This window comes from Enhydra lutris, unplaced genomic scaffold (genome assembly GCF_002288905.1).
Source record: "Enhydra lutris kenyoni isolate GAN:26980312 unplaced genomic scaffold, ASM228890v2 scaffoldscaffold28, whole genome shotgun sequence".
Lineage (NCBI taxonomy): Eukaryota > Metazoa > Chordata > Mammalia > Carnivora > Mustelidae > Enhydra > Enhydra lutris.
The window spans coordinates 10,815,056-10,829,793 of record NW_019154112.1 but is presented as its reverse complement, the minus strand read 5'-3'; the positions used below and the strand labels follow the sequence as shown (position 1 = coordinate 10,829,793).

Below are 14,738 nucleotides of genomic sequence, written 5' to 3'. Positions count from 1 at the left end.
AAAAAAGAAAACGAATAAAGAAAAAATATATTAAGGAAAAAAATATATATATTAGATAAACTAGTTAGAAAATGTTAAAAAAGAAAAGGGTAAAAGTTAAAAAAAATTTAGCAGAAGAAGAGAAAAAAAATTGAAAAAGAAAAAAAAATTAAATTAACTGCAAGGCTAAAGAATCTTGGGGAGAAAGCCATGAGTTCCCTGCATTGCTTTCTCCTCCTCTGGAATTCCGCTGCTCTCCTTGGTATTGAAATTGCACTCCTTGGTAGGTGAACTTGGTCCTGGCGGGGTTTCTTGTTGATCTTCTGGTGGAGGGGCCTGTTGTAGTGAGTCTCAAGTGCCTTTGCTCCAGGCGAAGTTGCACCGCCCTTACCAGGGGTGGGGCTGAGTAATCCCGTCAGGTTTGCTTTCTGGAGCTTTTGTTCCCTGAGCACTTTCCGAAGAGCTCCGGAGGGTGGGAATGAAGATGGAGGCCTCCCAGTCTCCAGCCCGGAGGAACCGAGAGCCTGGGGCCCCACTCCTCAGTGCGTCCTCAGAGAACAGTGCCCAATTACTCCCATCACCCTGGACTCTAGCCGCGCTCCGCGCTTACCGAGCCTGCGACCGGTTCAAGGTAACCCCGAGCTGAGAGCTCACTCCTCGGCTGTCTCTGTAGCCGGCTTCCCCGTTCTAATACCTGTAAGCTCTACGACACTCAGACACCCCCGATCCTTCTGTGACCCTGCGGGACCTGAGGCCACGCTGACCCTGCGTGGGGTTCACCCCGGTTAAGCCTTTGGAGCGATGTCCCTCAGCGGAATAGACTTTTAAAAGTCCCGATTTTGTGCTCCATTGCTCCGCCGCTTGCCAGTAGCCAGCCCCTCCCCCCGCGATCTGTCTTCCCTTCGCTTTGGATTCACTTCTCCGTCAGTCCTACCTTTCAGAAAGTGGTTGATTTTCTGTTTCTAGAATTGTTGTTCTTCTTCTCTTCGATCTCCCGTTGGATTTGTAGGTGTTTGCAATCTTCAGATAAGCTATCTAGCTGACCTCCTGTTACCTGAAGTAGTCTCAGCCTGCTACTTCTCCACCATCTTGACTCCTCCCTCCTGTCTGTTGATTTTTAAAGTGTCTTTCCTACTGAACTACCCTCTGTGTTTATTTCTAGCTGAAACATAGTATTAACACTTTTTTGGAAGGGAGCATTAAAATGCTTTATTAAATTACTGTTACTTATTAAATAATTTTATATTGCTGCTTCTGAGTTTTAAAGCTGGCCGAATCAGTTAGAAGGAGAATAAACACTTTTACAGTGAACTGTCATGAGTTGGTAACCCTCTACATGCTTGATATACCCATTTCTCATTTATATTTTATGTTCAGCTATTAACATGAGCTTGGGCAAAGAGGTCTTTATGATACAGGTTATCATCTTAAGTGAATTTGTGTGCTTTTTTGTCTCTTATATTCTTCATAAAGTGGCAATTAAAGATCTTTAGCAAGTAAGTGTCCAGTAGGATAAAGCAACTTTGAAGCCAGGGTTTAAGGTGCAGTTTTTCTTTTAAAATCTTCTTTGCCATGTGTAACTTCCATTAGTGGTCAATAAATGGCTAATTTTCACAATTATAACAGAGCCAACAAGCAGTGTTGAAGCATAAAAAAATACACACAACACCCTAAAGTTTATGATCTTGGGTTGTGATTCAAGAATTAAAACCATAACTAACTTAGTAACAAGTAGATTAAATGAGGACTCACCTCGCAATGTTATTTTGACATTACGTACATTTGACCTTTGTATAATAGCACCTTTTATTTTAAACAGTTCCTTAGAGGCACTCTTGATATGATAGGGCAGTATATACAGATGTCAGTTTTATGGCTCCAAAGATGTACTGTGCATTTTGTAAACATATTTCAGTTATATTTTGGCAGTAAAGAGAGCAGGTAGATAATGCTTCCATTAGAGTGATCAACTATGCATGTAGAAATTGGGTAGGAAGATGTATGAAAAGGTTTTAGATGAAATCCATTTTCATATATCAATTGCCTCTGGTGCATATATAACTGTCGCATAATGCTTTGGGGTAATTCAGCAAATACCACACTGGAAATGGTGTTTGTACATAGTGATCTTAAGGAAGTGTATATATTGCTTTTTGATAAGTCCTGCTGCTCAGTTTTGTATTGCATTAACCCACTCCTTCTTCCCAGACCTTTTTTTTCTTTCTTAAACAGCTGATTAAAACTTACTTAACTTTTTACTATTTCAGCACAGTTTTATTTTCCATACTTAAAATAGTTAATACAAGTAAAAACAAAAATTCATTTATGCTCTCCTGCTACTTGAAACAATGTGTCTTCATGCTTTAGAGCATTAGTATTTCAGTAGTAACATTGAGTAAAATTTTACCATACAAGAAGCTTATTTTTCAGATTCTTTTGGGATGATCTTACCTGAGTACATTTTAAATTTTATATCATAGTGAATCCTATTTTAAATCACACACTGTTCTGTAATAAATACTTTTATTTTTAGAAATTGCATGTGGGAATTTAAAAAAAGCAATGCTCTCCACTTAATACTTTTTTTTTTTTTTAGTTAACATACTTCTAAGTGCTTTTATATCTCAGAAATGTATGGGTTTTGGTTTTTTCCTGTGCCTGTCAGTTCTGATTATCACCTTTTCTCTTTCTTCTTCTGACTTTTCATCTGCATTCCACAGATTTCTTCCTCTGATGCTCCTCTTCAGCCTTTGGTATCCTCTCCTTCTCTACAAGCTGCTGTTGAGAAAAACAAATTGGAGGTATGGTAGTGTTCTAGACAGCTACATAATGTAGTGTTCAGTGGTAAATGAACTTCTCTTATAGTGTGCTGTAATTTGGGAGTGGTATAATTTGAATGGTCTCCAGTATTAAATATATTAAATATAGCAGTCTAAAAATGTTTTCCTATGCTGCAAGTAGGATTAAAGGGCTTTGATCTGTTTAGTTTGAGAAGATGGATTTATCTGTACTATAGATATATCTTAACATTTAAGAAGTAATTTTCTGTTGTTTCCCTTGCTAGTTTATATTTATGGGAATTGTTTTATAGTTGCTATTGAATTCTTTGATGTATTAGAAAAGTCTTTGACTGAAATGTTTTCTTAAGAAGATTTTGTTGTTATAAGCATTTAAAGAAAATTATTGTCAAGCGATAGTAGCAGTCATACAGATACACATAATAAAGATTTATGAATATAGAATTATCAGTTATAGTCACTAGAATGTGTTTGTGGTAGGGGTGGTTGGAGAGAATGACAGTGGTTCGTAATGGAGGAAAACAGTTAACTCTGCAGAGGTTTCTAATGCCATACAGTGTGTGCTGTGATTGACATTTACTCATTGTGCTGGTATTTAATATAGAAGGCATGCTTTTGATACATCTTAATTTTTTTTTTTAAGAGCATATTCATGAGTGGGGAATGGGAGGGAGAGAGAGAGAATCCCAAGCAAAACCCAACACTGGGCTTGATCTTGTGTTCCTGACTGAGATCATGACCTAAGCAGAAATCATGAGTCAGACACTTAACCAACTGAGCCACGCAGGCACCCCAGTATATCTTAAATTCTTAATAAATATTAGCTATAAGGATTAAGATGTATTCTAAGCAGAGAAAGCATCTTGTGAAACAAACAAAAAACCAAAGAAACCTGTGGGTAAAGTGGATTATTTGGGTATTTGCAAGTGGATGAGATGACTAGAATATAGGGAGAGAAGTGAGAGGACAGCCTATTTCTGAGCCTTCTGAAGGATTTTGGTCTTTACTCTGAAGGACCTGGTACTTGTAATGATGAGTTTTTAAGGGTAAGAAGGGTAACAGGATCTGATTTTCTTGTCATCACATGGCTTCCTATCTCTGTGGACAATAACTTACATACTGATGGGTGTGAAAAAGCTTGAGAACCTGCTGCTTTAATCTATGACCAACATGATGGGAGCAATTGCTAAAATGGAAGCAGAGCGATAAAAAGGAGAGTGTAGTTTGAAGAGATTTTGAGAAGACTGAATCTGTGGGATTTAGTAATCAGTGGATTGTGACAGTGGTTTGGGATGTATTGATGACTTCCAGTGTCTGGCTTGAGCATCTCAGTACATGATGGAGTTATCCTGGGAGAAAAGGGTATAGGCTGATGGTGAGGAACAGGTTTGAGGAGAACAAAGGAAGGGAGGGAGGGATGAATTAAAAGTTGACTATGACTGTGGGACATCCAGGTATTTAGTAGGTGGTTGGATATTACATGTGTATAGCCCAGAGGACAGATCCAGACTGGGGGCTATTGGGGGACATGTTGAGAGAGAGGGATTGAAAGAAGAATTGAGATTACAAGGCAGCCCAGGGGAAGTGTGTTGAGTGATAAGGAGAGAGTCATGAGAATGGAAACCTGGATACATTGAACTTAAGAGTTAGCAGAGCAAAGGATCTTCATGAGGAGTCTGTAGGGGACAGTTATGGAACATGAAGTACATGGTTAGAATGTTGTAGGTATCTTAGGTCAACACACAGGCCCAGAAAAGAAGCATTCTAGGAGTGTGGATATTACTGTGAGAAAGTGGAAGAATGTCAAAGGCAAAGTTTTCCTTTTCAAAATTTGCCCTGGAACTCTGCTTTCCTGTGAGAAAAAGGGTTGAAACCCTTAACACACTTTTGTACTGTGTGATTCCTGCCTGCAAGTCTTAGAAAGGAGTGGACATTGATTATTCAAGATGGTAGCATAGAAAGACCCAAAGCTCCCCTTCTCCCATGGACAAACCAAATCTATAATTACACATAGAACATTTTTTTCTACAAAAGATATGAAAACTAGCTGAACACCTCCTTCACAACAAAAAACAAAAAGGACACATTGAGATAGGTAGGTGAGCAGAGATATGGACTCACCAAACCCACGCCTGGTGCTGTAATCCACAAGTGAGAGTGATCTTACAAATATGGAGCTTATCTTTGAGGAGCAAGCCACGTTAGGTACCCCAACCCTTGGGACCTGCACTGGAGAAATGATCCCCCAAAACAATTGGCTTTGGACGTCAGTGGGTTTCATGTCAAGGATACCCAAAAAGCTGTAGGAAAGTAAGACTCTACTCTTAAAGGGCATATGAATGTGACTAATTTGTCCTGCAACCTAGTACGAAAGGAGCAAGTTAAAAATCTTATAGACTATATGTAAAGGAGATTAATTGTCTGAGTTTAAAGTGTCTGCCAGAGGGATAGGGGTCAGTTGGATCTCTCTCAGAAGACAGGTGCCAGGAGACACCATTTTTGCACTACTTCTACGTTGCTAGTGCTGCTTGCCTTGCTTCTCTGCACCCCCATAGTCCCACACTGCCAAACTGGATGGCCTGGCTCTTCCTGGGCTGGTTCTCCCCTCTGACTCTGCTAAAGCCAGGAAATGCAAGTATTTCACATAGGGCTTGTATGTCTGGCTCTGGTGAATAGTGGACCTTGCATTTCTGGGCCTCTTGGGACTGAGACAGTTGGAGGCAATTGTGGCAGGCTGCTACCTCCAGGGCACTACACAGACAGTTGACTGAATGAAACAAACTCTCAGTCTCCCTCTGGCCATTCCTTCAGTACTAGGAGAGATCACTATTTTGCCTAATACACAGAAACAAACAGAGAATTAGGCAAAATGAGGAGACAGAAATATGATCCAAATGAAAGAATAAGGTAACATTCTAGAGGGAAAAACCTTAATGGAGATAAGTAATTTACCTGATAAAGAATTCAAAGTAATAGTCATAAAGATGCTCATTGATCTTGGGAGAAGAATGGATGAAGACAATTTCAACAGAGATAGAAAATATAAGAAAATATCAAATGGAAGTCACAGAGCTGAAGAATACAATGACTGAACTAGAAAAATATGCTAGAGAGAATCAGTAATAAGATGAAGCAGAAGAACAGCTCAGTGACCTGGCAGACAGGGCAGTGGAACTAACCCAAACAGCAGCAGGGGTTAAAAAAAAAAAAATTTTTTTTTTTTTTTTTTTTTTTCTAAAAACAAAGATAACCTAAGAGACCTATGGGACAACATAAGTAACATTCACAGCTGAATGACAGTCATATTATAGGAGCTGCAGAAGGGGGTGAGCAGAAGGGACCAAAACTTATTTGAAGAAATAATGGATGAAAACTTTCCTAACCTGGGGAGGGAAACAGTCACACAGATCCAGGAAGCCCAGGGAGTTCCAAATAAAAGGTGAACCCAAAGAGATCCGTGCCAACACATCCTATAATTAAAATGTTAAAAGTTAAAGGTAGACTCATGGGAAGATGGTGGCATAGGAAGATCCTGAGTTCACCTCCCATGGAGATACCAAGGCTCGAACTACATGTAAAGCAACTCTCTGAGAAGAACCTGAAGACTAGCAGAACAGTTCTTAGATATTTAACAGCTAAAGATATTTTAAAAAGCAATGTCAAAGTATGGAAAGAACCTAGATGTCCATCAACAGATGGATGGATAACGAAGATGTCACACACACACACGCACAATGTAATACTATGCAGCTATCGAAAAATGAAATCTTGCCATTTGTAATGATGTGGATAGAACTAGAGGGTATTATGCTAAGAGAAACAAGTCAATCAGAGAAAGACAATTATCATATCTCTGATATGAGGAATTTGAGAGGTGGGGGGGTGGTTGGTGGGGGGTAGGTAGGGAAAAAAATGAAACAAGATGGGACTGGGGAGGGAGACAAACCACAAGAGACTCTTAATCTTAGGAAACAGACTTGAGGGTTGCTGGGGGGGGGGCGGGGGAGGGATAGGGTGGCAGGGTTATGGACATTGGGGAAGGTATGTGCAATGGTGAGTGCTGTGAATCATGTAAGACTGATGATTCACAGACCTGTACCCCTGAAGCAAATAATACATTGTATGTTAATTAAAAAAAAAAAAAAAAAGCCATGTCAAGAAGAATAGGAGGGGCAGAGACGTGGTCAGATTGGGAAATGAACCCCTAGCACAGTAAAGCATAAGTGGGAGAAATATCAAGGTATAAAGGTCCTCCCTGAGAAGTGAGGGGCGTTCAAGCCCCATATTGGGCTCCTCTTGCCCTGGGGGTATCCGCACTGGGAAGTTAAAGCCTCTGTAACATCTGGCTTTGCACATCAATGGAGCTTAACTCTATGAGGCCAAGACGCCTAGAGGGAATGAAGACCCTGCTTTTAAAGAGTCCATGAACAAACAGTTTCACTTGCTTGGAGACCCAGAACAGAGGTAGCAGTTGTAAAAGTGCCTGGAACATGCATGAAGGAGATTGACTAATATTAGGGCGTGTGCCAGAGGGGCGAGAATCTGTAGGAACTCTCTCCAGGGAACACAGTACTGGAGGGCACCACATTTTTGTCCTCCTTTAGCTGACCCAGTTCCGGCAGACACTTTTTCTGACACCCTTCCCATCAGCCTCACTAGCAACCATTCACCCCGTTTCATGTTCCCCTGCAGACTAGCCTACCCCTGTAGGCACCCTTCAAAGTGTCTCCTATCCCACCACAACCTGGCAGGCAACCTCTGTCGGGATCAGTGCCCCACCCAAAGCAACTTCTACCCACCTCCCCCACGGTGGGAAGCCTTGGCTGGGACAGACACTGCTCCAAAGTGACTCATGCCCCATAAAATGGGGGCCAGCCCTGCATACCAGCATGCCTGCAACAGGTGTGGCTAGGCCTTGCAGCCAGCCATTCTGGTGGCCAGCTGCCCCCACCAGCATGTCTGCAGCAACCATAGCCAGGCCTCTTCACCAGCTGGGCTGAGGCCAGCTCCATCCTTGCAGTGTGCCCACAGTAATAACAGCCTGGCATTGGAGCCAGCCCCACCCACCAGCATGCCCCTGGCACTAATGGCCCAGTCGCAGCAGGAGGGCGCATGCAGCCCATACAGAGGACTACTTGTTTCTAGTGACTGGGGAGCTTGTGTTTCTGGGCCCCACAAGATACTTTCTTCATAACACCACTACCTTCAAGATAGGGAGATGTAGCTGACCTACTTAATGTATAAAAGCAGTCAGATAAACCAGGGAGACAGAAGAATGTGTTCTGAGTGAAAAAATAAGACCAAATTTCAGAAAAAGAACTAAACTAAAAGGAGTTAAGCAATCTACCTGATAAAGGGTTCAAAGTAATAGTCATAAAGATGATCACTAAACTGGAGAGAAAAATGGATGAACTCACTGAGAAATTCATTGAAAAGATAGAAATATAAAAAAGAATCAGAGTAGGGGCACCTGGAAGACTCAGTCTGTTAGGTGTAAAATATGTAAAACTTAACACCCCCCAAAAACAGGTAAGTCAAAAAATGGGCAGAAGACATGTACAGACACTTCTCCAAAGAAGAGATACAAATGGCTAGCAGACACATGAAAAAATGTTCATCATCATTAGCCATCAGGGAAATTCAAATCAAAACCACATTGAGATACCACCTTACCAGTTAGAATGGCAAAAATTAACAAGGCAACAGATGTTGGAGAGGATGTGGAGAAAGGGGAACCCTCTTACACTGTTGGTGGGGATGCAAGTTGATGCAGCCACTTTGAAAAACAATGTGGAGATTCCTGAAAAAAATTAAAAATAGAGCTACCCTATGACCTGGCATTGCACTACTAGGTATTTACCCCAAACATACAGATGTAGTGAAAAGAAGGGCCATATGTACCCCAATGTTCATAGCAGCAATGTCTACAATAGCCAAACTGGAAAGAGCCGAGATGCCCTTCAACAGACGAATGGATAAAGAAGATATGGTCCATATATACCATGGAATATTACTCAGCCATCAGAAAGGATGAATACCCAACTTTTGTATCAACATGGATGGGACTGGAGGAGATTATGCTGAATGAAATAAGTCAAGCAGAGAAAGTCAGTTATCATATGGTTTCACTTACTTTTGGAACATAAGGAATAACATGGAGAACATTAAGCGAAGGAAGGGAAAAGTGCAGGGGTTGGAAATCGGAGGGGGAGATGAAGCATGAGAGACTGTGGACTCTGAGAAACAAACTGAGGGTTTTAGAGGGGAGGGAGGTGAGGGGATGGGTGAGCCTGATGGTGGTATTGCGTGGAGCGCTGGGTGTTACACATAAACAATGAATCTTGGAACACTACATCAAAAACTAATGATGTATTATATGGTGACTAACATAACACAATTACAAAAAAAATAAAAAGAAAACTACAGGCCAGTATCCCTGATGAATATAGATGAAAAGATCCAAAACACACACCATGACCAAATGGGATTTATTGAAGGGATGTGAGGAGGGCTAAACCTTTGCAAATCAATCAACACGATCTACGGTATTAACAAATTAAGGATAAAAATCATGATAATCTGAACAGATGCCAAAAAAAGCCTTTGACAAAGTTCAAAATCCTTTATGATAAAAACTCATCAAAGCAAGAATGAAGGAAATGTACCTCAACATAATAAAGGTCATATATGACAAACCCCACAGCTAATATCATGCTCAACGATGAAAAGCTAAAAGCTTTTCCTCTAAGGTCAGGAACAAGTCAAGGATGCCCACTCTCACCACTTCTATTCAGCATAGTATTGGAAATTCTAGCTGGACTAGTTAGGCGGGAAAAAGATAAAAATGCTTCCAAATTAGGAAGAAGCAAAATTGTTATTTGTGGACAACATGATTTTATATATAGAAGTCCGTGAAGCTCCACCAAAAAGCTGTGAGAATAACAAATGGCATGGAAAAAGCCTAGTGGAAAGAGAACTGGACAGGCTTTCAGTCTACTCCCACATCTGATGACACCAGGACTCTCACAAATTTCTCTCTGGGAACTTGTTTCCTTAGCTGCCAGAGGTGGGAAATGGAATGGGTAATGTTCTTTGTACAGCAGTAGCCCCAAAGTCCGCATGAGAAAAAGGGTACCAAGGACCAAACAGATTTGCAAAATAGTGACAATGAATTTTCAAGGCTCTAAGTTCTGCTATGAAGGAAAACATCTTAGGGGCATCTGGGTGGCTCAGCTCGTTGGGTGCCCAACTCTTGATGTCAGCTCAGGTCATGATCTCAGGGTCCTGGGATCAAGCTCCCTGTCAGGCTCTGTGCTCAGCACAGGGTCTACTTGGGATTCTCTCTCTCTCCCTCTCCCCACCTCTGCCTGCACACACATGTGCACACGTGTGTTCTCGCTCTCTAAAATGAATAAATAAAATCTTCTTTAAAAAAAAAAAAAAACTGTGAGAACTAAGAAACAACTTCAGTAAAGTTGCAGGATGCAAAATCAGTATACAAATACCTGTTCTCTCTATACACTAGCAATAGATGGTTAGAAAGAGAAATTAAGAAAACAATCTCATTTACAGTCACATCAAAAAGAATAAAACACCTAAGAAGAAGTTTAGCCAAGGAGGTGGAAGACGTCTACACTGGAAAGTACAAGATACTGATGAATGAAACAAGACACAAATAAATGGAAATTATATGTTCATTGATTGGAATAATTAATGTTGTTAAAATGTATTACCCAAAGCAGTTTGTAGATTCAGTGCAATTGTTATCAAAATCCCAGTCACATTTTTCGCAGAAATAGAACAAACGTCTCTAAAATTTATGTGGAACCACAAAAGATCCTGAATAGGTAAAGTGATCTTGAAAAAGAACAAAGCTGAAGGCATCACATTCCTTGATTTCAAACTATATTACAAAGGTATGGTAATCAAGACAGTATGGTATTGGCATAAAAACAGATACATAGATTACTACAGCAGAATAGAGAGCATAGAATTAAACCCACCTATATATGGTCAGTTAATTTATGCCAGAGGAGGTGAGAATGTACAGTGGAGAAAGGACAGTCTCTTCAATAGATGGTTTGGGAAAACTGGACCAGTATCTTATTCTATATACAAAAATAAACTCAGTATGGATTGAAGACTTGAAGGCAAGATTTGAAGTCATAGAACTACTAGGAAAAAAACACAGGCAGTAAGCTCCCTACTGTTGGTCTTATTGGTTATGTGTAGTAATGTATAGCATGGTGACTAGGGCAACCGTACTGTATTTCACTTAAAAAACTTTGTATGCTGACAGAAGGAAACTACACTTATGATGGTGATCATTTTGCAGTATTATATAAGTATTGAATCATTTTGTATACCTGAAATTATGTGTTATGTGTAAATTATACTTCAGTGTTTTAAAAGAAGGGCATTGATCTAATTCAGTGGTCTCCAAAGTCTGACGTCTTTAGCATTAAATATTAGAACCCTGAGGTAGTTCATTTATGATGTCTATATGTGCTTTTTTAATGTAATCCTTACAAAATTTCTTTTTTTTTAATGTATTTATTTTTATTTTTATTTTTTTTAAGATTTTATTATTTGACAGAGAGAGATCGCAAGTAGGCAGAGAGGCAGGCAGAGAGAGAGGAGGAAGCAGGCTTCCTGCCTTGCAGAGAGCCCGATGCGGGTCTCGATCCGAGGACCCTGGGATCATGACCTGAGCTGAAGGCAGAGGCTTTAACCCACTGAGCCACCCAGGCACCCCTTTCAAAATTTCTATTATACATGTTTTATAATGTGCATAATATAGTGTTATATATACTTTATAAAGAAATATATATGCATGATAGAGTATATATGCTCACAACTTAAGGTAGGAGTACATAATAAAAATTTTTTGTAGACCTTTAATCACATCACTCAAGTATAGTTTGAGTATAATGAACCCAAAACATGTTTTTCTCTATCTTATAGAAACTGGACATTTATTCCAGTTTTGGGTTTTTTTGTTTTTTGTTTTTTGGTGTTTTTTATTGTTTTTTGTTTGTTTGTTTTTGTTTTGTTTTGTTTTGACAGAGTTCACAAGTAGGCAGAGAGGCAGAGAGAGAGAGAGAGGAGGAAGCTGGCTCCCTGCCGAGCAGAGAGCCCAATGCAGGGCTCTATCCCAGGACCCTGGGATCATGACCTGAGCTGAAGGCAGAGGCCTTAACCCACTGAGCTACCCAGACACCCCTGTTTTTTGTTTTTTTTTATACAGAAGGTCTGTTTCACTATATCATTTGTATATATAGCAACCAAGTTTCCGGAACTATTTTAGAATACCAAACACAGCTATATTTTGTTCTTGCTGAGAAAATAGTTTAAAACAAATTAGGTTCTCACAGTATTCTGATCTCTTAGCAGCTTTTGATTCTAGAGATGGTAGTCATCTGTGGATCAAACTATATGACCTGAATTTAGAGCCAGTGTTTTTAATGTTACTTCAAAGCTTGTGTCATAATACCCCTGCCATAATCAGATTAGATGACAGCCATATTTTAGCAGCTGACATTCCAGTGGTGAAGAGCACCAAATTGTGCTCGCTTTATTAAATCCAGCTATATAATCTAATAATTCATTTTTGCTGATGTTATATGTTTCTACCAGTCATAGTGATTAGAAAGACAAGCTTCTTCTCTGCTCTCAGGATAGTGCCTTCCTTGAGAAATTAATAGTTCTTTGAGGGTGTAAAACAGTTCATCCCCAATGTATTAGTGAGAATGTTTAATCACATTGCCTTCCTCACCAAATTTGATTAATAATATCTAGAAAACATTTCATAATAGGTAAAGGATTTGTGCACATTTCAGTTTTTATATTAGCTTTGGGTTTATTTTTTAATTTTTTAAAATTTAATTAACATATAATGTATTACTGGTTTCAGAGGTAGAGGTGCAGATTTCATTTATTCTTCACTTAGTAAATGGGATAAGGTTATTTATAAAGTTGTTTTAAGGATTCGGTGAGTAAGGACAGCATCTTGCGCATAGTAAGGGTTCAGTAAATATTAACCATTGTTGTATGAAAGAATAATAATAAATACCAGTGCTGCACTGGATGACAATGAGTCGTGACATGAGAGTTTGGGTCTGTCTTCCCTCGGTCCTCCCACTGATAAGCTGTGTGGCTTTCTCCTTGCTTTCCTAAGTTTTTTTTTTTTTTTCTCTTTATTTGTAGAATGACTATGATGACATTTTTTCCAGACACTTATTGTATAAATTAAATTAGAAAGGAAGGTGATTATCACAGTGTTTTGCTCATAGGAACTTTTATTTTATGCCTATGTTACAGCCTCGGAATTGCCAGTATTGTCTTTTCTCAATTATAAATAATTATTTACCGTTGAGAGAGGTTGTGTCAAATACCATTGAAAGACACAGGTACAAACAAACCCATAGGCATTTTGACTAAGTTTTGTGTATTTATTATTCTGCCTTTCCTAGGTTCATCAGTTTATCTTTTCCCATTTGCTGCTAGGAAACTAAGGTACTAATTAATACTCATTTGTAGTAGTGATTCACTTCTAGGTTTCTAGGTATCTCTTACCTTAAATGTCTTATAAATGATCATGGTTTAATCTTTTATTTCATTTTTTCTTTTTTGGCATGTTTGTGGCCCTTAAGTTTTTAATGTTATACCCTGCTTTATTCTTCTTGGAAATGCAAACTATGGACATCATAGTACCAATACAGTTTACCTAGATTGGATTGGATTAAATCCACTAATCAGTTTGCTTTGATACTAGGCATATCCTTAACATTTTTTTATGAGAAAATTATTGTATTTGTTCTTTTAAAAATCACAGCATTATGTAGTACACTAAGCATGTTTTGTGATATTTTTAAGATTTATTTATTTATTAAAAAGAGAGGGAGAGCGTGCAAGTGGCGGGAGGGGGCAGAGGGAGAGAATATTCAGGAAGACTTCCGGGCGAGCATGGGGCTTGATCATATGACCCATGAGATCATGACCTGAGCTGAAATCAAGAATTGGTGCTTAACAAACTGAGCCACACAGGTGCTCCCTGTTTTGTGATATTTTTTAAAATTAAGGCATTTTTTCCCTTTTTGCCTCATGTTCACATGTTGTAATCTGTCTTCATCTGTGTGATAAGGAATTCTCTTTTAGCAGTCAGTTTACTTTTTCTTCTTATTCAAATCTCAACATTGTGGTTGCTATTAGGAAGCCTAACCTGATGTAAAGATACAGTGAGAATTTATTGAGTAGAGGACTCATTTGTTTAAAATGAATTATAAAATCTCAAAGAAGTTCCAAATCGTTTCACCTGTCTTAAATTTTTTAAAGAAAAGATATTCTTTGTTGTGTTACCAACATGTAAGTTCAATGACAATATGAATTTGCTGTTTACTTTTGTATTTCAGTATCACTGGATATTGTCATCACTGAACACTTCCTCAAATAATGACTCAAACTAATAAAATAAAAATGTGCTAAGAGCTGACATTTTTTACAAAGTAAACTTATCAAAACTATGGTCTGTGTTTTAGAAAGAAAAGGAAAAAAAAAAGGAAGAGAAAAAGAAAGAAAAGGAGCCAGAAAAGCCCACAAAACCTCTTACAACTGAAAAGGTAAAATTCATTTTTTTTTTAAATCCATTAAGATTACCTTCTTATTTTTGTAGTCTTACATATGAATGTCTTTTGGGATATTTACAATATGTGAATAATCATTCTTTTGTTAAGTAATTTTTGAATGAAAATATGTACTAAGCATGTCCTTTTATATTGTCCTGTATAAATTTTAGTCTGTTATGTATCTATGGATATAGATCAGGAGAACTCCTCAAGGACTAGTATTCTCTTATGAATGACATAAAGAAAAATGTTTTTTTTAGTTTTCACGGACAGATTTTGGTGAAAGTTTAGAGAATGGAGAGATCATACCTGAAGGGTGTTCAGAAAAGAGTTGATG

The 14,738-nt window shown here is 38.8% G+C and overlaps 1 protein-coding gene across 2 annotated transcripts in view; it reads left to right on the top strand.

Annotated features, from left to right (window-relative positions):
- Nucleotides 1-14,738, top strand: part of LOC111152136 (small ArfGAP 1) — a 174,560-nt gene that overhangs the window by 84,586 nt on the left and 75,236 nt on the right. Inside the window, exons 5-6 of one of the 2 annotated variants that reach the window (XM_022510440.1) lie at nucleotides 2,700-2,780; nucleotides 14,315-14,395. In XM_022510440.1, the coding sequence (XP_022366148.1) occupies nucleotides 2,700-2,780; nucleotides 14,315-14,395 (162 nt within the window). The remainder of the gene's footprint in view (nucleotides 1-2,699; nucleotides 2,781-14,314; nucleotides 14,396-14,738) is intronic. The other variant, XM_022510441.1, reaches the window with a different exon arrangement.